A 21,285-nucleotide genomic window follows, 5' to 3' on the forward strand; every position below is an offset into this window, starting at 1 on the left:
GGACGTCTGCTTTCTAGGAACGTCTCAAGGCTCAGCCTGTCTTACAGAACATCAATTTCACTTTTAAACATCCTTCTCTCAAAAATAATTTCACATCTTGACCAACAAAAACGCGCCTGTGGCTGTGCCCAAACAGATAACTCGAGTCTCTGAGGGCCATAGCAAGTTTTAGTGGTTTGCATCACCCCAAACATACAAACTCCTGTAGTCTGCAATGATGCAGTTTCTTCACCTGTAATATATTTGTCATTTCTTTTCAGTCTTTGACTGAGATAAGAACTAAAAACTTGCTGTAGCCTCCTTTTTTTTAGTCACATGACATTTTTCAGATAAAATTGACACAATACTGTTTGACCTGAAAACAGACGTTTCTAAACTGTTGGAGAGCTAGATTCTTCACGATACAGAAAATATCACATCAAGTCATGAACCTTTATAAATAAATAACTTAAACTGTAACACAATACTCATCTATATACAACAAGTCAAATACTCCACTTAACTTTTAAATAAATAACACTTTATATATCAACATGGAGAAGTTTTCTGGAACAGAAAGTCAAAAACATAGAAACGTCTCTTAAAGAAACAAAGAACACATAGAGAAACAATATGGCAAGATTCGAACATCGTTACGCCACTGATTGGTCACTTAAGTCTGGTCCTTCAAAAACTGGTCTTTTTTCTGACTTTTGTTGAAACAGAACTAAGATAGCCCTATTGGTAGGGAGTTACATTTCTAAAAACATTTTCTAGATTTTCGTACAATCTTCCAAAAACTTTCGCAACATGTAAGTCAACATCGTCGTACTTTACGTAACATTTATTTCAAACAAATGCACTGCTGCTCAGCCAATGAGAGGGCTTGTTACAACCTAAATGCTAACAGATTGCAACCAACCAGAGGGCTCGGCACAACAATACACAAGCAAAGCAAACAAGAATGCCACCAAGAAAAGCTGAAGAATATCACATCAACTTGTTCCCGAAACCAAAGCTGCCAAGGTCATTAAAGCAGAAACAAGGTCAGACAACGGACGACTCAAGCTAGAGTTTGTTAGTTTGTTGGTCTGTGCAAAAGTTCTAAGTAGCCCGCGGAAGTGACAGTATACGTTGCTATAGTAACAAAGCATCACAGATTGTCTCTAAACATACAAATATTTACAACAACAGCTCCTTACAGCAGAACACTTAAGGAACTACCATGGGTTCCTTACAGAACTCAGTTCAGCTCCTTAGCTTTAGGACTGTTCCATCCAGTTTCCTGGGGGTGACATGGACATAAAATATACTAATGGTCACATCTGTCCATGACACCCCCAATACAGAACCAGATGGAACAGTCCATATCATTATGCACAAATATACAATATATTTTCTCAGAAGAAAAAGTCTTCCTCAAATTGCATTTTTCTCTGCTTAGATCAATTATAGCTTTCTTAAGAGGTAGTGAAGCAGCCTTAACAGCTCGTGTCTTAAACATTTAAGACGTGTAAAATGCCGCATTACGAACACACATTGCATTATTACGTTGCAACACCAGCATTGACTTTGAACTTCAGCATGGCAACCTGTAGAGTCCTGGGGATGAACATGGCACTTTGATTGCTTTCGTCTTTTTTGTGTCTGAGGGTTTATATGAGGGAGGGGGATGACTTTTGTAACAGGATGCTCTATTCCTGTAGTAAAGGCTCTTAGGGGGTACTCAACTGTTCTGAGGGGGTACTCTACTGTTCTGAGGGGGTATTCTACTGTTCTGAGGGGGTATTCTACTGTTCTGAGGGGGTATTCTACTGTTCTGAGGGGGTATTCTACTGTTCTGAGGGGGTACTCTACCGTTCTGAAGGGGGGTGCTCCACTGTTCTGGGGGGGGGTACATCTATCTACAGTGGGCTGGCTACCTCTACGATGTTGTCCTGAGTAAAGCTTGCACTGTTTGTGTCCAGCTCTGGGCAGGGGGCTGTTCCTCCCAACATTACAGCAGAACTAACAACTTACAAAACACTTCTTCTGTTGAAGCTTCACAACTGCCCTGAACACACTAACGGATGAACACACCTTTCACAGATGCGGTCGGGTAGTTTTTATCCATCGGGATAAAAAAAAAGCAGCTGTGCAGGATTGACACTTGGATTGTCAGCCCCTCCCTCCAACACTACTGACTCTCCCCTGGTTCCCCACCCCTCCCCGTGTCGTCTGGATCCCCCCTACGCCCAGGTGGGTTGGTGGAAGGTGATGTTGTGTACATTAATGATTCTCCCCTGGTTCCCCACCCCTCCCCGTGTCGTCTGGACCTCCCCTACACCCAGGTGGGTTGGTGGAAGCTGATGTTGTGCTCTGCGGCCCAGGTGCGGAATATTCTCCGCTCGGTGAGCAGGCGCTGCCCCTGGCTGCCGGCATCCTCGTGGTACTCGTACATCACACACTCACTCACGCCCCCTGGAGTCCAGTACTGGTACGGCACCTGGCTGTCTGGGTACAGTCTGGGGAGGAGAAACGGTTGTCAGTCTTCAGTGGAAATCAACAAACTATTTACTTAGTAATGTAACTATGAATATGGAGCAATAAGGAAAAGTCTGAAGAAGAGCAAATAAAAAGGAAGTGAAACTGGAGAAAAAAGGTGAGAATAAAAGAATATAACATAAAGAAACATAAAGAAAAGGAGAGAAAAATGGAAACATTAACAACAAACTGAGAGAGGAAAGGAATCCAAACAACCAACAAACATACAATAAAAATAAAAGACAGAAAGAAGGAAGGAAGGATAAAAAAGAGAAAAGTAAATTTACCTGCAGTAGTTATGTGGGACCATGCCGTAGACCTGGACATGCTGACAGCTGTCCATCATGAGTGTCAGGGCGAACCAGCCGGTGGACAGTTCCACTCCAGTCTTACTCCTGGGGGGAGGCACAAAACAGGGCTTTAGTTATGGAGGGGCACAAGGGATAACACATTTGTGTGGTACTTCTCCACACGTATACTGTTTAGCTCCACAGATTATGGAACAAGCAATCAGAGATGGCCGACTTCACCCCCATACCCATAATGCTTTGTGACCCTTATAATTGTATATTTGGAAATCACAGACATGAAAATAAACAATACTTCGATCCTTTGCAGTTTAAGAAAAAAAAACGAATCAGATAAAATCTCAATAAAAAATGAATCAATGACAGATAAAATCTCACCTTGACTTCAGCGTCTGTCTCTCGTACTCTGCGTCTGCCTGGGACTCCGCGGTCTGCGTGAAGCGGTAGAAGTCGACCGTGCTGAACTTCTCTCCGAGCGTCCGCAGCAGCTTGGCGGTGCGAGCGTTCCCGAAGGCGTACTGCGGCCCGTGCACGAACACGCCACGCGGGGCGCTGCCCCCGCCGAGCACGGAGGTGGAGTTCAGGAACAGGCTGGTCAGGCTGGAGGGGAGACAGACAGGACAAATTTATAAATCCTGCAGGGTAAAAAACAAACTGGACTAAATCTGTCACAAATTTAATGTTCAGGCTGGAGGGGAAAACAAACAGGACAAATTTATAAATCCTGTAGGGTAAAAAACAAACTGGACTAAATCTGTCACAAATTTTATGTTCAGACTGGAGGGGAAAACAGACAGAAGTTATCATAAATCAGTCACAAACTCTGAAACCCTGCAGAAGATGCAAAGGATACCAACCTGCAGGACTGACTTTTCTGGATAACAGGCAAAGGAACTTTTGATTAATGTTTGATAACAAGTTTGGACAATAAATAGTCCCCATACCTTTGTAATAGAAATGCTTATTGTACAGTGAAATATTTCTTTGAAATTTGTTCTTTATTTCAATAAATCTATAAAAAGTGATGAAGATCTAAACATTATAAACGTCTTAAACACATTAATATTGTAGCTGGTAAAATCTCAATAAAAAACGAATCGATGACAGATAAAATCAGGCTGGTAAGACTGGAGGGGAAAACAGACAGGACTCAATAAATCTTTTAAACTTTTGTTTTAAATCCTTACATGTGAGGATACAAACCTGCCTGACTGACTTATCTGGCTGACAGGCAGAGGAATGCTTTCATATGGTAATGTCTGTTGACCAGTTTGGACAAAAACCCTCCGTAAGTTATAGTAGAAATGTTTATTGTACAGTCTCTTTGACAATTGTTCTTTATTTCACAAAATCTATTAGAAGCACCAGTGGTGAAGATCTAAATATTATCAACTTCTTAAACACAGACAGGTTTACTAATTTGATTTACCTATAAAATAACATGTAACAAACCAAAAAATCCGTCCTGTACCTTTTGTGAGACACGATTCTCGCTGTTGTTCTCTTTCCAACGTCGTCTTCGAACCCGGCCGTCGGCGCTGCGTTCAAACGGAACACACAGTCCGCCGCATCGATGTCGCTTCCCCTAGCGCCACCCAGCAGCTGACCTGAGAATTGCAGGAACAGATTTGTTACTTTCCAAGGATGAAACATTTTCATACTGCAGCGCTTTTTTATTTACATACATGTTTTTGTATCTATCTAGTGCTGGTACCAAAACCAAATGCTGAAATCCTTGCATAGTATCCTGACTTGTGACCAGAGTTTGCTCAGGGTTGAATTGTTTTCTTTTGTTAATTTTTGTCCATTCCAAGAAGTCCCAGAACAGAGGGCTGGGCCCTGTTATGTACACAGAGAAACTGTCTTTAGCAAAACACTCCCAGACGAACACCTGTCTCTGTTTTGTAGTGAGGCTACTGCATGGCTTGGAGTGACCCAACATGCCTGGGGGGATCGGAAGGGCCAGAATTCCAGCCAGGATTCCGGTAATGACCCGACGACCCAGAGTTAAGGGTTTCATTCCCAAATCTGGGATTAGAACCATGTCCAGCTGTGTTGTTGTCAACACAGCGGCTTTCCTGGAGGCAAATCCGTTTCAGACGTCCTTCCAGACAAGCTGAACTTGTAACCAACACCACCTGCACAAGTCAGGTATAGTCTAAACATAGCCAAGGCTTCACATAGGTTTCCTTTGACCCCGTTCACACTCAAAAAAATGAAGCGGCTTCAACGTCGAAGCCGCTTCAACGTGCAAGCCGCTTCAAAAAAGTTACGTTCACACTCATTACAGACAATCCGATTGACCGCCCACGAAGATGTCCCGGTTTCGGTGGATTTTGCCTAGTTTACTCTGTGTCTCTTCCTGGCCCCACAACGCGATCACAGACAATCCGATTGACCGCCCACGAAGATGTCCCGGTTTCGGTGGATTTTGCCTAGTTTACTCTGTGTCTCTTCCTGGCCCCACAACGCGATCAGGGCCTTTGTTTGTTCATGAGTCCATTTTCCTTGACTCGGCGGCGTTCTTTTCTTGGAAGACATCACTATTAGAAAAAATCGAGCACACTGTTTGGCGTGGCGTAGCCTTGTGAGGGTTTCGTTTCCCGCGCTACGTTTCGCGACCTATGACCCCGCGTACCCGGATGTACGACCTCCACCAGGGGCAAATCGGAAATTTGCATAGAATCTATCCCGCGTTGCGTTCACACTCGCGATTCGAGACAAGCGGCTTGTTCGCAAGTGTCTCAAACTACCTCGCGGGGAAGGATTGTAAACGAGCCGGATCGGTGAAAATCAAAGCCGCTTGGAGCGTTCACACTCAAGAAAACGATCCGGATCAAGCGGCTTCGACGTTGAAGCCGCTTCATTTTTTTGAGTGTGAACGGGGTCTTTGTTTCCTACAAAACTTGACTATTGATGCTGCATCTCAAGTGGTTAAGAGGTACATGTACCACATTTTTCTATAATTAATGTTTACTAACTTATTTCCTTCACATGGCAATTTTAAGCTCTGCCAGTTGCAGGTCTTTAAAAACTTGTCCACCCCCTGATATTGCAGTGGACTAGTCCTGCATCATCCTCCAGTTTGCTCCAGTTTAGCGGAAACTCCTGACAGTTCTCATGACGTCAGGACAAAAACTCGATTATCCTCCCGCTGCTTCTGTTCCAGTCAGTTTGACGTCAGTTTCCCCGTCCTGACGTCAGGAACAGACTTTTACTCCAACAACAGAGTAAATACAATTAGCTCCATCCTGCTTGTGTTACATGTGACGGGTCTTAGTCTGTAGATGTAACTTTAAGTGGATTTACGTAATATAATAATTGGGCTCTACAGACACGAAACAGCGTTCCTGGGTTGGGCATTTGGGATAGAAAGATAATATATAAGCCTTATGTTTTTTTATGTACTTTTCCTTATGTTTGTATAATAATGAAAGGAGATGGGCTCGGCACTTCTCCTGGGTACAAGTCCTAGAAGGGGCATCTCGCTTGGGGCTGCACCTGTCTTTTGGAGGGGACCTAAAATAGCGGTCCCGTATTTGAGGAGGTGCAGTTTTTTTACCCTACACACAAACACACTATCCGGTTTAGTGTCTGTTGCTCCCTGTCTTGTAAGGGTTGGACCTCCCTGTAAAAAAATACCCTGCTACAGAAGCAGACAGGAGACCTGCTGCCTCATGTGCCACTATAGGTACATGTTTTCTCACCTGAGTTGGAGACAAGTGCACAGGTGTCACAGGTGAGGCCGCGGCCCCGCCCGCTGAGTGGTGCGTACATCGTCTCGTGGGGCGCGGCGGAGGGTGTCCATCGCCCCCGGTGATAGTCGAGCATCTCCTTCTGTGCCCGCAGGTGCGCGCCGCTGTGCGAGACGGAGAGAACGCGCCGGTTCTGGTACTTTTCCCGCAGGCTGGGCGACATCGGATCTACCTCGTGCACGTGGTAGGTCTGCCCGCGGATCGTCTTCTTCGTGATGTGCCGCGGCAGGAATCTAAGGGAACATTTGGATACATCAGTTTGGTTTTAAAGCTTGGAGCTAAAAATAAATGATGCTTAGGTAAATGATCTACATTGAGGATTTTACCAAATTTTTAGCATGCGCAATTTCAAGTGTGTTTAAATTTATTGTTCTTATCATCACTTGTTAATATGTATTTCTAATTCTTATAAATTTCCAAATAAATAGCAAAACATTTTCCAACTTGTTACCAATTAAAGATATGAAAATAACCTGCTCAAAAGAGTCCCCTGTAATGTGTAACGGCTGACACTGGTATAAGATATAAAGACATCATAACGTCTGCCCCTATCAGAACTCCCCTCAGTCCTTCACTGCTGTGTGAACCACAGGAAGGACAGATATCAAGTTTGTGTCAGCTGAAATTTGATACCATACTTTGTGCTCACATAAAAATTCCTTTCCTGGAAAATCCAATTGACTCTAAAACTGAAGCTCAAGATTAAATCTAAACTTGACATTTGATGCCATAAACAATTCTGCAATGTTGTGAATTCCATCTGTCCATAGACAACACCCATGTTGTTGGCTGGATTTGTTGCTGCGTAACTTCTTTCCAATGAAGTTGTCACTCGCATGATGCAAGACTTGGGCAAGGCTTGCATCATTGTTACCACTATGAGTGACAACTTTACGACCACCTCCCTTTTGGATCGCTCACACAAAAATGTGACCCGCCCCTAACTTAGCAATCACCGCAGGGGGTGTTAACATCAGCACATACATGTACATGTAAGTCATGTTCAGGGTTGGACGAGTTTTTTTTAAAAATCACCAGGCCTAATGTTCAAATACATTTTGTACACCAAAAACCTGGCATCATATTTTTCTTTTCCTCTCTATTCCATCCCTGTACTTCAAGGCCACAGCTGCCGTGTTTACGCGCCAATAGAAGCAACACAACAATAGCGCGGAAACCCGACACGGAACTCAAAACAAAAGTTGGGGTTGTTTTTCTCCTGTTAACGGCCGAACGACCTTCAGGATGACATAGGCAGAAACATCACCTGGACAGAACTTTTGGAACAATCAGTTCCTGAAGCCATACCAAAGTCCATTTTGGTTTTCTGAGTAATGTTAACAACTTATAAAAGAAAACAGAGAGGGGAGAAGTGTAACTTATTTTTGGTAATGAGTTTGCTCTGTGCAAGGCCATACTTCTAGGCACTGAACTACGCTCACTGTGGCAGCATCTCTTCTCCCAAAGTCAGAAACATCAAGCTTCAGCAAGAGCAAGTTCGACTGACTCAATAGGCGAAGCAGGGGTTAAAACTTGGTATACACAGATTAAGGGAGGGAATGACGTTGCAGTGTTCTCACCTGTGCTGCGGCTTGTCCCCAAACGAGTAGGTAGTCAGCATGTACTGGGAGAACACAGCAACCAGCAGCAGGGTTCCGAACGCCTGAGCAACCTTCGATATCGTCATGGTGATCCGATGAGTCTCCGTGGTAACCAAACCTAGAACAAAAACATACAGAGGATGAGAATTTTGAAGACGAAGAAAAAAATTGTTGACATTCATGTTAAAATTCCTTGTAGAACTCCACAACTTCTTTTCAGCATTCCAAACCGCTGATGTTCCACTGAAGGTTAGGTCTACTAAGGAAAAGAAACCTTTTTACACACTTAAATGGTCTGTAACATCTGTTGTGGCAACATGTGGCACCTCTGCTAGGACAACTCCACAATCTCTGTCAGGTTCGTGTCAGTGTAACACTACTGCTGAACCAGCTGGGAGAAAAGCTGACGGTTCCTAACATCAGCCGTGGGAGGTCCACCTGAGCTGCTGATTGGCTAACAGTTAACCCAAACTATCCTGCCCATCATGCTTTAGGAGAGACGCTGATGACTGGCTAGATGATGCAACAAGCGGCCAACCGACCGACGATTCCTCCGTCAAACGGAACAACAATTCCTCTGCTCAAAACCATCACCAGGTCAAGGAACTGTCCTGTAAACATGCCAGGAGCACACTAAACAAATCTCACCAAAACAACAACACTGTTAAATATCTGAAACATCCGTGTACCAATCTTGCAGCAACAAAGGATATTTTCCCTGAACCATAGAGGATCTCTAAACATAGGAGGAAACATGCCAACAGCTACTTCCTACCAGACTGACTTCACTGGCTAACAGGGAGAATGATTTGCCAGGGAGTTTTGCTACAGGAGGATTTGTAGGGGGAATGGTAACTTAACCGACTCTCCTGGCCAATCATTTGCCATTTTTTGGCACGATTATACGATCTGCACCCCAGTAGAAAAGCCTGGTGGAGGCTTAGGCTAAATAGCAAACACCGAAAAAGTCTGAATGTCCGGATCCATATTTCGTATTGATACTGTGATACGGCTGATGTAACACGTGGCCTACAGCCTGTTTCCCCTGAGTTCAAAGCCACCACACTTCAGAGAAACTGCGCCAGACTCTGAAGCTTATGACTAGACCCTGAGGAAATAAAACTTGAATAAAACAGTCATCTACATGCAGGTTCCTATTCTGCATTCATGCAGAGTTTTTATACAACTGGCTGATGCAACATGCAGCCAACAGCCGATCTTTGTCCATTGTTCGGTACCAGCAAAACAGTAGTCTAAAAGTGCAAGTCGGGAAATGAAAGATCAAAAACTGAAAGCTACTTGCGTCATGATATCTCTACTTTGTATTCATACAATGGCCCGGTAAGTATGTGATGCAACACCTGGCAAACAACATGGGGCCTTTTAACTGTAGTCAGTTCTTGTAGAGAAAGTGCCAAATGTGTATGGCTGTCAGGATATAACTATAGGCTTTTAAACAAAGGACGGGCTGTAAGTTAGAAGTTAGAGCATGATGTCAACACGTGACAGATGAAGCTGATGCAATCTATAGCCAATCACTGACTGACGTCAGCTCTGCCTTGTTTAGCACTACTGAAAGGGAAGCTGTACTCCCAACCTAACAGAGACTCGGGGGAAAACAAAAACTTGTAAGAAGTCAGTTGTAGATTATATCCTGAGCCTTTTCCTATCCAAACCACAATTAAACTGATCCGTATGCAGGATGACGTATGCGGGATGATGTCATGTGGCTGGTGTAGTTCCTCTAAAACCATCCAGCCTTACAGTTACAGACCATGTAAACACACGTGCGTACACTGCATACACACACACACACCTCTTAACCTTAAGCAGACTGTATATACACACTTAACTCGAACCTTAAGGAGCATGTACAGAATGTACACGCACTTCCACTTGACCTAAGACCTTGTGAAAGGAAGACACCAAAACAAACACACACCCTGACATAGCAGACATCGTGAAGACGTCTTGGCTTACATCACCAAGATGTCTTGGCTTACATGTGGGGAAAGTCAAAACACTTGATAATGTTGGTGTTGGAGACATCTCACAAACCAGAACTTGGTGTGCCAACGGTGTCAGTCTAAAATGTCTACTACTGGGAGATTCTGTATCCGATAGTGTTCCACCAAAGTTGTGTTAAGTCTCTAAATGTAACAAAGCTAACCCAGGTCTTATGATGGTGTCAGTCAGCAATGTGGATATTTACTGGGAAGTGGGAGATGCTATGTCCGATGCTATATCTGAGTTGTATGAGAGTTCCTATGTGTGTCGGGTCCTGTGATGACGGTGTCAGTCAGCTATGTCCATGTTTACTTAGAGACTCTGTATCCGATAATGTCCCAGCAAAGTTGTGTGAGGATTCTGTGTGTAACAAAGCTAACCCTGGTCATGTGATGACGGTGTCAGTCAGAAATGTCCATGTTTACTAAGAGACTCTGTATCCGATAATGTCCCAGCAAAGTTGTGTGAGGATTCTGTGTGTAACAAAGCTAACCCGGGTCGTGTGATCATGGTGTCAGTGAGAAATGTCTATATTTACTGAGACTGTGCCTTCCGAGAGGCCGACAACACTTTGCATTGAATTTAGAAGAACCTCTGACATATCATGCTAAAATCCAGAAAGCTAATTACACAAATATGGTTGCCTCGCTACAAATTACATCAATTGCATTAATAAGATGGCCCTCTCTATGAATAACGTGAAATTAAAAAGGCCTGCCTACCAGTGCCTACACCTTACAGAAAAGAGCATGCAGAAGCCCATGTCTGTTGGCACATGTTCCAAACTAGCTGCTGTTTCACATCCATACTTTAAAATCTTCTGCAGGCAGTTTACTGGGCATGGCTACAGCTTGTGACTGAGGGCCAAAACTAACTGGTAGTTTCTGACTGAGAGCCAAACAGATAAAACAGTACCTCCTCCCAAACAACTAACTCAATCAAGAAATAACCCTCCGCTAGATTAAGGTTTCCTTTCTGTCAAACAGACATGTGAGTTTCTGCCCACATGAAAGGGCTGGAACAACTTGAACTTGTTTTGTTTGGTAAGCTGTTGTCAGTGTTGACCGTCTTCTGAGACGCAAGGAAGCAAAGAGGGATAACTGACTGGCGAGCACCAGCAGAAAGGTGTTATGATGTATCGATACTGTTCTGAGTCCCGTAAAATGTCACAAGGACAGTTTATCATGCTTGTGTGAGGATAAACGGACATTGATGAATGATGCCACTTGTGTTAAGAAGGGCAATTATGTCTCCATATATCTCAGCCTCTAGGCAGGAAGCAGACAACACTGGAGATACATGTAAGGCACACCTTGTGCATGGTGGATGGGACTGCGTGTGTTAAGTAGGGCATTTAATATGATTTATGTCTATATATATATATCATCCTCCCCCAGGCCAGACAGACACCACTGAGGAGGTACATGTAGGTCACACTGTGTGCATTTCGGATGGGACCACTTGTAAGTAGGACATTTATATCTCCGTATATCCAATCCTCCCCCAGGCAGGGAGCAGACAACACGAGGGATGTAGGGAGCACAGTGAGAATGTGCATCATGGATGGGACTGCTTGTATCAAAAAATCATTTATGACAATCATGTCTCCAAATATCCCAGCTTCTCTTCCGACAGTCAGCCCTTCACGTGGGAGCCATGTGACAGCCAGGGTTCGGCACAGGAGGACGTTTGATAATATCATTTTTCAGACTACTTTTAGTGACTTTGACCACAAGTAGCACCCAGTACTGCAGTAGTCAGTAGGCCAACATATCTGTTACAGTTACATTGGCAGAGCAGGGGACTACCCCCAGCAGGTGTACTGTCATAGCACTTGCAGAGTCAAGTTGTTCAACATGAAATTCTGGGTGAGCAGTACAAGCATAAGTTAAGACCGGGAGCCTACAGACAGACGCCTTCATCCCAAAGATGATATCCAGGTATCCAAATATCACCCTGCCCTGTTCATCTATCTACCAAAGAAGACCACATTCAGATCCTCTATACAGACAACTGCAGTCATGACAAGAATTCTTGGGACAAGCTCCATCATTAAAGCTGAGTCCAACACTGTCTTCCGGCACGTTAATCCGGCCCTCAGGCTTCAACACAGCAGCTTACTACTGGAAACCTGTGCCTATAGCCTATACCACGGCTCAGCAGTACAACACTGGATTAACATTACTTCTCCAAGCAGACGTAGGGTTCAGCTAACTTTACACTCAAGTATTTTGTGCCCGTCTAGTAGGGGGCCTCTGGTTAGGAGAAAACAGTCACCACTAGAAATGCCACCAAACAAGGTACAAAACAGCAAACAGAAAGGTGTCCTCCAAACATCTGCTTGGAGATTGCTCAGACTATTTAGCTGCTGTGACCATCCATTAATCAAGTCATCTCCATGGTAACGGGAACATCTGGGACGGCCATAAATCACCATTACTGTCTGTTTGTCACATGACTGCCCAGGTCTTGCATCATCCAGGGGAAATCAGCAGAGCATTTGGCAAGTTGTCCTCATGAATTCCAAGTGAAGGCATACAGCGAAAGTATACTGTGAGATGCACATACTATCAGCAGAAGTCAGACTCTGGCTGATTTTGGGTGTCTTTTTAGGCGTCCTATCTGGCTTATTATTTTGTCAGGTTTTCTTTGTTTGGCTCACGAACAAATAGAAAACCTGATAAAACACCTAAATTTAAAAATCGTCCAAAACATACCAGAGTCCGACCAACATGCCACAACACTATGACTGAAAAGTCTTTTGATCTTTTTCATTTTCTGGACAAATTGTTCTTGTAATTTTGGCAAGTTGGAACCAAATACTCCTGTAGATGTGTCTGTTTGACTTGCCACTTGCCTACGTAATCCGAGGCAGCTCTGTGTAACGTGATACTGTCCGCATGACCCAGTTGTGAAACACGAGACTCAGGAATTGGACCAGGCCTGATATAGACCCAGATACTCCTGCCATTCCTCAAACCACAACAAACTCGCAATGCAACGGGTAGAATGTTGAACTAGAATTTAGTCTGATAAAATATCATTATGCAGTATTAGATTTAGACTACAAAGTCAGCTACACATTTTTTTTTACCTCCTCTCTGCCGTGGTAAATTCCTGCCATCTGATTTGTGTATTCCTTATCTTATAAGATTAAGAAGCAGACTGAAGCATCTCAGAACCTTCTACATTACTTGAGAAAGGATTTTCATCAGGATTAACACTGTACATGCTAACATAGAACTACTCTCCAAGCAGAGGTTAGGCTACAGCTGGTTTCATGTGGATGTCTTTCGGGCATTTTCTCAGGCTTTAATTTTGTCAGATATTCCTTTATTTCTTCTTTTTGGCTAGTGGACAAAGAGAAAACCTGACAAACTAGAAAGCCTGATAAAAATGCATCCAAACCCAGCCGGAGCCTAACCTCTGCTTGGAGAGGACACAGAACAGATGCATCATCCACTGAACTGACTAGCAGAGATGGACATGTTTTCATAAGGCACAAGGCCCTTATCAACAGACTCAGGATTTATGTAAACCACTAGTGAAGATTTATGCTTCCAGTCCTTTAGAAGATTTATTTGGTGTGTCTGTTACAGAGGGACATGTTTGTTCAGGTCAGGAGGCAGGGACAGTGGGGACAGGGAAAACCATTTATCTATAACTGTCCAGGGTGACAGCCCCTAGCTACTGTTGGGGCTAAAGGGACTGGAGGGGAAGGAAAAACCATCCATCTTAGCTAACTGTCCAGCCTGACAGCCTGGCTTGCTACTGTGCAGGAGGCTACTATACTGAGCACAAATCCTGGACCAAGAGACAGTATCATATGGTCTCACCAGTGTAGCAGGCATGTAACCACTGTTAGAGGTGGCTACATGGCTACATGTACCCATTCTCTGTGCAACATAATGTAGCACACAGCAGACTGACTGATCAGCCATTTAGAGTCCATCCATCTCACCACTGTCCTGTGTGACAGGCACAAGTGGGGCTGGGTCTGACTGACACTAACTAGTGACCACCCTGTGGCTACTGTATATCACAGTCCCAACTCTGACCACCCTGTGGCTACTGTATATCACAGTCTAGTGGCTACTGTGCATCAATTTACAGTCTGGACTCTGGCAGTTTGTCAACAAAACCAGGACTACACACACACAACAATGTATTTCCCTGGTTCTGAGTCATGTGGCTCCAGGCTCCCTTGAGCTAGCAGCTTGTGAGTGGTGTGTAAGTGTGAGTAAGTGAGTCATTTGATTTGAAAACAAAGAGTTCACAAAAACTGCCATCTCATCCAGCCCACTCCCTGAATCTGTGTGTAGCAAGGGACAGAGTCCCCCGAGACTCATGGTTTCCATGTTGAGCTTTCAGTGCAGCAATTTTGTTTTAACTCTGAGGACAAGAAAACCACTTGGTGTTGTGACAATCTAAACTTGCCTGGAGGAAAATAACACCATCTAATTATAACCTACTCCACATGTATAAATGGGTCTAAAAAAAGTCTGTTATCATTTTGTCCACACATATAACCAAGCACACCATTCACCCAGAATGTCAACTTGGACAAAAAGGACAACTTGGATCAAGTCCAAATATCCAGTGACATACCAACCTGATGAACTATTCACAGATTTTCCCACAAGTTTAAAAACATATACAACCCGATGCAGGTGTTTTCTTACAAAATGCTTCCAGATCCCATTTGACAGGTTGCCAAAATTCCGACCAACAGATGTCAACCAAAAACATCCTTTAAAAAAAATCACTTTTAAGTCCAAACTCATGCCAATGTTATTACTTGGTAAGACAATGTTTGTTCTAATGCCTGCTGGGATGAACACTTATAGTGGGTAATATAACAGCACTTGCTGTTAAGTGGGTCAGAAGAGACTTTTAAGGGGATTATGGACAACAGTCACGTCGTGAACACCTCCGAACAAAAGTTGTTTTCCATTTAGAGCACATCTTGACAAGAATACCGCCCCAGGGCAGGTGTATCGCATTACAGGTGGCATTCAGTCCGTTCGGTGGCGGAACATCGGGGTAAACAGGTCTGCGTGACGTCAACATCGCGGGAAGAAAAACGCGGCAAAGTTGTTTACAACTTTCCACTGACATAGGTCATGGGAAAAAATACTGAGGTGTCTCTTAAAATAGTTAGAAATTTAAAAAATCTCAAGTCTGGGACAATTTTGGGAACTTGGGTTTTAAAAGAACTGCGATAAGTAGGCTCTGACCTGCAATTGAACCAGGTTTAAGTGTTAAATTGGTCAGAAAACACAGTAATGGAAACCCCTCGGGCTCCCGCGGAACACCTACGCGACCCTACCCTTGTCTGGAACAATGGACAACAACAATGCACACCTGTATCAGGGAGGTGGGGCCGTAGTTTTCCACAAGGTCAGGAGGCAAAAGGCGGGAAGGGAGGGCAAGTCAGTAATTTGAAAACATGAAACTCAGAAAAGAAATCCTATTCATGTAATATACAGTAACTCACATGAAGATTGTGCCAGAGTTTTGGTAACACGTCCCCACACAACAGAAGGTTTTGAAACAAACACCTTTTTAATGACTCAGACCTAAAATCAACAATTCAGAATGAACACAGGCTTACGATTCCTCACAACAACAGATTAATACAAGTTGGAGAGAAAAGAGCTCCCTACGTAGTACTCTAGGCTCTGGTCAAACATGGACCTAATACAGACATTTTCTTGAAAACAGAGTAAGTTTTTGTGTCCAGCAGCATAAATGTTTGAAGAATGTAATTCCTAGGAAATTCTAATTTAGTAAATATTACCTTTTTTTCTCGCCATCATAGGGGACAGCTTGGGAGGGTTTTATCCTTAACACTGGACTGGAGTCTTCTTACAGTTTAAGATGGCCAGTGGCTAAATATGGGACAACAATGTGCGGAATTTGACAGCTTCGGTGGGACGACTGTCAGACAAGGGAGGGTAACATCTAAACATGCATTTCTTTTTCTGTACCTATCATCAACTAAACCAGCAAAACTCTGGTTTGTTCAGGTTGGATATGTTGGGGGCTGGTATGATTTGTGACCCACTAGAAACAGAGTAGTCCTTTATTCACATCAGCTTCAAATTAATTAGTCTGACAGGATCGGTTTGCTAAGTTGTCTGTGTTTGACAACTGTCCGTCATGATAGCCCCCTCCCCCCTCCAGATTTAGGAAGATTATCGCCAAGGGTGGAAGGGGCTCGGTGCAGGAGGGGGTGTTTTGGGAACCTGGCCAAACCAAACTGGCCCGCGCCCAGGGAAAATGTGGGTTATGTTGGCAAGAAATTGGTCTAGACAGTTGGAACACAGAGCCGGTCTGACACGAAACAGGTGAACACACGACTCCCACCACTACATGTGAAACGTACAGCCTTTTCCCAATTCTTCTTGTTCTTCATTTTAGGCACATAGGTATCACCGCTACTGGGGTATCTGTTATTGTTAAACTATTCACACTGCCACTAAAGTTACCTGCCAAAACCCCAAGAAAAGGAAACACTGACAGGAATTCATACAGGGAAGTCATCCCGGGGCACATTTCCCCTTCCCAGCACAGAAGTAACAGATCATTTGACATCATTCTAAAAACCCGCTGAGAGGCAAAACTAATTTCACAATCGACAAAGGATTAATAACGTTAATTTTAAACAAAGTTATGGAAACAGGAATACGTAACATCAGAAAAGAGTCTCAAGAATAGAGTAGAGTAAATTATAGAGTGGTGTCTTCTTCCATCTGGGCAAGTGGACAGAAATGGTCACAAATGAAAACTTCCTCCTACCCGCTACTAAAAACAGGAATCATTTCCGAATAGTTCCCAGACGACAACCACTTATGGGAAAGAGCAGTTTTAGCAGAAAGACATTTTTGGAATGAGAACTTTCCCGCCATATCCGTGCCCGGTAGATTTCGCGCCATGAAAACGACCGTGTAAACAAAAACAAAACACTGATTCAAGCCGGGCGCGCCGCATAGTAATTTTTTAGTATCGATTAAACTGACGGCGCTAAACTCAGAAACCATCACCAGTTTTCCTGTTCTCTGATTCTGAAGTTCATGTGCTGATATAAATGAAAGAAACTGCGGGATTTCAAAAGCACTCATGTATACCGGACACTGCCCAACAATATACTGTGATATTTGAGTAACCACTTCGGTAGCGCACTAGTAGCGCACCGCGACTACCACCGGAAACGTCTGTTTTTCTCCATTTCTACCCGTTCCATAAAAATCAAGCCCAGTATTGTTGCTCGGTGGATGATCTAAAATAAAGCGGTTCTTTTTTTTCGGCCGACTGGGAATCATTTTCTAAATATCATTTGATTACATTCCGTTACCAGGTGTTAGGTACGTAAGTGGAAAATTCGTCTGGCCTTGGAAACTTGATTAAATATGGAAATCATTTTCTTCTCTAAACGCTGCGATCAACAACTTATCATGATAAAAAGCAGAGATGGGAGGTAATTCTACTTTTTTTCTAATGATATTCCTATCAAGATGGCAAGAGTGAGCCTTGTATGCGTCCTAAACAAGTGTTGCCGTGTGTGTTTACATCCTGAAATGACAGAAAAAATTGTTTCTACCCGACAAAACCAAGCCTAAGAAGTAAGAAGTGTTCAGAATGGCTTACCTATAAGACGCTGTCGGTTCCGTGGTGTCCTGAGTGGTTCTGAGACGGGAAAACCTCCGCAGAAAGAAGAGTTGTTGTCAGTCCGCTCCTTTGTTAGGAATGAGCCGACATGCGGGAGTGGCGGAGCACATGGCTACGGTGTTCACGTGAACAGCGCGTGGACAAATACCGCTCAGTGCGTGTTAGATACCGACGGAACGTAAAACTCACATGCAAATAAAACTTGTATTAACATTATTACCTAATACAGACTATATTAAGAGGTATTTTCGTTAAGATACAAATATTGTGTATTATAGAATTGGTACATTTGTTAGATTTTCTCCTTCATTTCGAAATATAATTTTTGGTTCGGACCATAACAGTAGTTGTGTCGCCCTGCAGCGCGTGATCAGGGGGTGGAATTTGCGGCATGCGGAGATTTTCGCGCCAAAACCGACGTCAGCACTTCCGGTGTTGCCCACTGCTGATATCAGATCTGACTCAGCCGTAAGCCTCGCAAACAGACGACAGGTGGAGGAAACGTTTTTCGCGATTTTTCACTGATTTCTTGACTGTATTTGATTTTTTAAACTTTTCACTGGTTAAGCAATTTACCGAGTGAGAGGAAACGTTAAAAGATCTACGAATTCGCAACAATAAGGAATGTATTTATAGGCAGAAAAACAGCGAACTATCCTTCCTGAGAAGACTGTTATTGAGGCTAGCACCGCCGAAGTGAGGACATGTGACTCACAGAATGCTTTGTTTGGGACCGACTTCGGCCGACAGAAATACTAGGGCGTCCAGTGACCCTACCTTTAATATTCAGGTGAGATAACGAAAAAAGAAACAGGAGTTTATTTCATCTGATGAAAGCTCCTTAATTTGACGTTATCTCTATTTTACCGCGTGGGAATGTGACTCATTGTGAGCCCCTGGTGCCGACCTTGAACCTCTGAGTTGGACAAAGCCATGTGACCTTGGAATGTTTTGCCCTTTTTTAGATGGTGAAATGATTGAACCTGAACACATCAAAGAATAAGTATGGCTTAGCTCAGTCTCCTTGTCGTACGGCGTGTAAAAAAAAATCTCCAAGCAGATCCTACAATGGCATAAAGATAGTACCAAACTGACCCAGGAGTGTAGTCAGCCAAAACGGAAAAGCTCCAAAGGTGTACATTTGCCTTGTGCCGGCTTCACTCCTCTGCCAGCTTTTGATACTATCTTATGCTACCGTGGATCTGTTTGGAGGTAATAAAAAAGCCTCGGAGGGTTGCTGTCACATTGTGACACCGTTGTATACACACATTTAGAAATACACACATATGTACAGACTCTGTACTAACATGCATTGGCATAATACCGGTAGTAAGACTTATACCGGTAGATTAAAAATACTGGAACTTAAAGAGATCTACACATGCAACAATAGTTATTTCTGAGCTGTGCACACTTCAGACATCTAGGTGTCCAATACATCATTTACAAAGCATCGATAACCTGCATTCGAAGACAACAAGGCCAAAAGTTTTCAGTATCTTTTTCGGGGTAGGCAGCTCGTCGTGGGACGAACACACTGTCACATTCATTGCCAAATTTATAGATCATAATTACACATGCTCACGGCACAAGACGAACATGATTCAACAACAATCTTGAATTTCTGTTGGTGACCTACAACTCATGTGAAAGTGTGAAGAACCGTTGCATAATAGCCCGGATCTACGGCTGAATGGGCAAAATTGAACGTACGCAGCCATTTTCCCGCCATTTTTATATCTACGCTAGCAGTGAAGTGTTACGTCATAGCGGTTGTGACGGACAGAAGTTAAATGAAAATTCTTGACAGTATACGTCCGTTTTCTCATGACATTTTGTATGCTCATGCAGGTTTATGTTTTATGCATTTACTGACAGAAAAGGAAGGAACATCAGAGGATGTATATATGTACATAGCGGCAGTTAATTGTGCCGTGTTTCTTCCTACCGGTATTTTTTATACCCTCCCAACCACGCGCCCGTTCGCCGTGTAATTCCGCGGCGTGTTGCAATTACAATATTACGCTTTTAGCAGGACAAGAGTGGCAGAAAAGTTACACAGAAGAAGTGGCAAGGGTAACCTATAACAGCAACATGTAACTGGAGAAAATGATGCGTTGACAATTTGTCAAATCAGTATGGCTAGAGAAATCGTCGTAAACGTACCGGTATTATGATAATAGATGTTACAGAGAAAGCGTAGAAACACACACACATATACACTTACAGATACATCAAGTCAATACTGGCGCTGGCAGATTTATTGCACATTGCAAGTTTATTGCAAATTCTTTAAGTATGTAACGTTAACGTTATATGGAAAACTATACATTTTTTAAGTATTCACTTCATCTATTTTCACTAACGTTATTCATTCATATTTGTTGGACAATGTCTCAATATTCTAGTCGACCCAAATGCACCTATTGTTTAAATGGCGGAACTGCACTGAGCTCAGTATCAGAAACGAATCATTCATAAGGCGGTAAATGTGAACGTTTACGTCACAAGTGATCCAAATAACGGTCACGTGCTGCGACTGGAATTTTCCCTCACGCCTGACCACGTGGCTCTTGTGACGCTAACGTGTAGTAAAAATTAAAAAATACATCTTGTTGAGAAACATAGTGGTCCTCGTCAACGACAAAATCATTCTGTCTAAATATCACCATATAACCTCCTTGATGATCTTGGTTCTATATGAGTTTTGTCTGTTTATTAACAAAACGTCTTCCCATGCAGGAAAGATCAAACCCTTCACATAGAGAGTTAAACGTAATTACTAGTATATCGATGTCATTTTGCTTTTAATTTTCATGACTATTTTTTAATTTTCATGACTATTTTATTTCCGCTCACGTTGCATACCACAGTTTAGCTTGTTTGCAATTAGCCCTTGGGCATGGTTTTACAATAAAGTTACTACAGTACTACACAACGCTACCAAAACCATGGTTGTGTCGAGCATTTTCTTTTTATTCCGGATAGATCGATTTAACTATTAAGCAAGCTCCAAGTAGTGAAGAATCGACTGTTTTTCTTCATATTGTTTCCTGTTTTCCTGAACCGCCAAACTCTTTAGCACCAGTCACGGCATTAGTCGTGTCCGTTAGAAAGCCTACAACCTACATGCCTCTTCCCTCATGACCTCAATGAAAAGCGTCCTACAGGCCGATTTGAGCTTTCATGAATAAGCACATGAAGCAGAGATTCAAGAAACGCGAAAACTGTAACGTTATCCCCTAGCGGGGAATATCAGAACTACAGGTGCGATTAGCATGGTGGACAAATCACTTCTTTCCTGTGGGTAGAATTACAAAATTGATTCCTTTACCTCATCCAGTCCATCATATTTCACCAGGAAACCGATGAAATAACGTTATAAGTATAAAACTGTGTAGAACAGGAATGTCCGAATTGTACACAGCAGGCCTCAGGTTC

The 21,285-nt window shown here is 43.2% G+C and overlaps 1 protein-coding gene across 1 annotated transcript; it reads right to left on the minus strand.

The window, feature by feature from the left end:
* Positions 1–26: 26 nt before the first annotated feature.
* On the minus strand, positions 27–16,004 carry LOC118429102 (alpha-N-acetyl-neuraminyl-2,3-beta-galactosyl-1,3-N-acetyl-galactosaminide alpha-2,6-sialyltransferase-like). Its single transcript, XM_035839478.1, has 7 exons — positions 15,974–16,004; positions 8,146–8,284; positions 6,518–6,798; positions 4,282–4,417; positions 3,189–3,410; positions 2,790–2,897; positions 27–2,483 (listed from the first exon to the last, which is right to left on the minus strand). Exons 1-7 carry the CDS (start codon positions 15,990–15,992, stop codon positions 2,300–2,302), a joined length of 1,089 nt encoding a protein of 362 aa, XP_035695371.1. The 5' UTR covers positions 15,993–16,004; the 3' UTR covers positions 27–2,299.
* Positions 16,005–21,285: the final 5,281 nt, after the last annotated feature.

The sequence above is a fragment of the Branchiostoma floridae genome, chromosome 13 (assembly GCF_000003815.2).
Source record: "Branchiostoma floridae strain S238N-H82 chromosome 13, Bfl_VNyyK, whole genome shotgun sequence".
Lineage (NCBI taxonomy): Eukaryota > Metazoa > Chordata > Leptocardii > Amphioxiformes > Branchiostomatidae > Branchiostoma > Branchiostoma floridae.

Excerpts from the sequence above, each read along its gene's own strand:
- LOC118429102 (XM_035839478.1), bottom strand. Across the intron at positions 4,418-6,517 it reads TGCACTTGTCTCCAACTCAG|GTCAGCTGCTGGGTGGCGCT; the intron begins GTGAGAAAACAT and ends TGCAATTCTCAG. Across the intron at positions 2,898-3,188 it reads AGACAGACGCTGAAGTCAAG|GAGTAAGACTGGAGTGGAAC; the intron begins GTGAGATTTTAT and ends GCCTCCCCCCAG.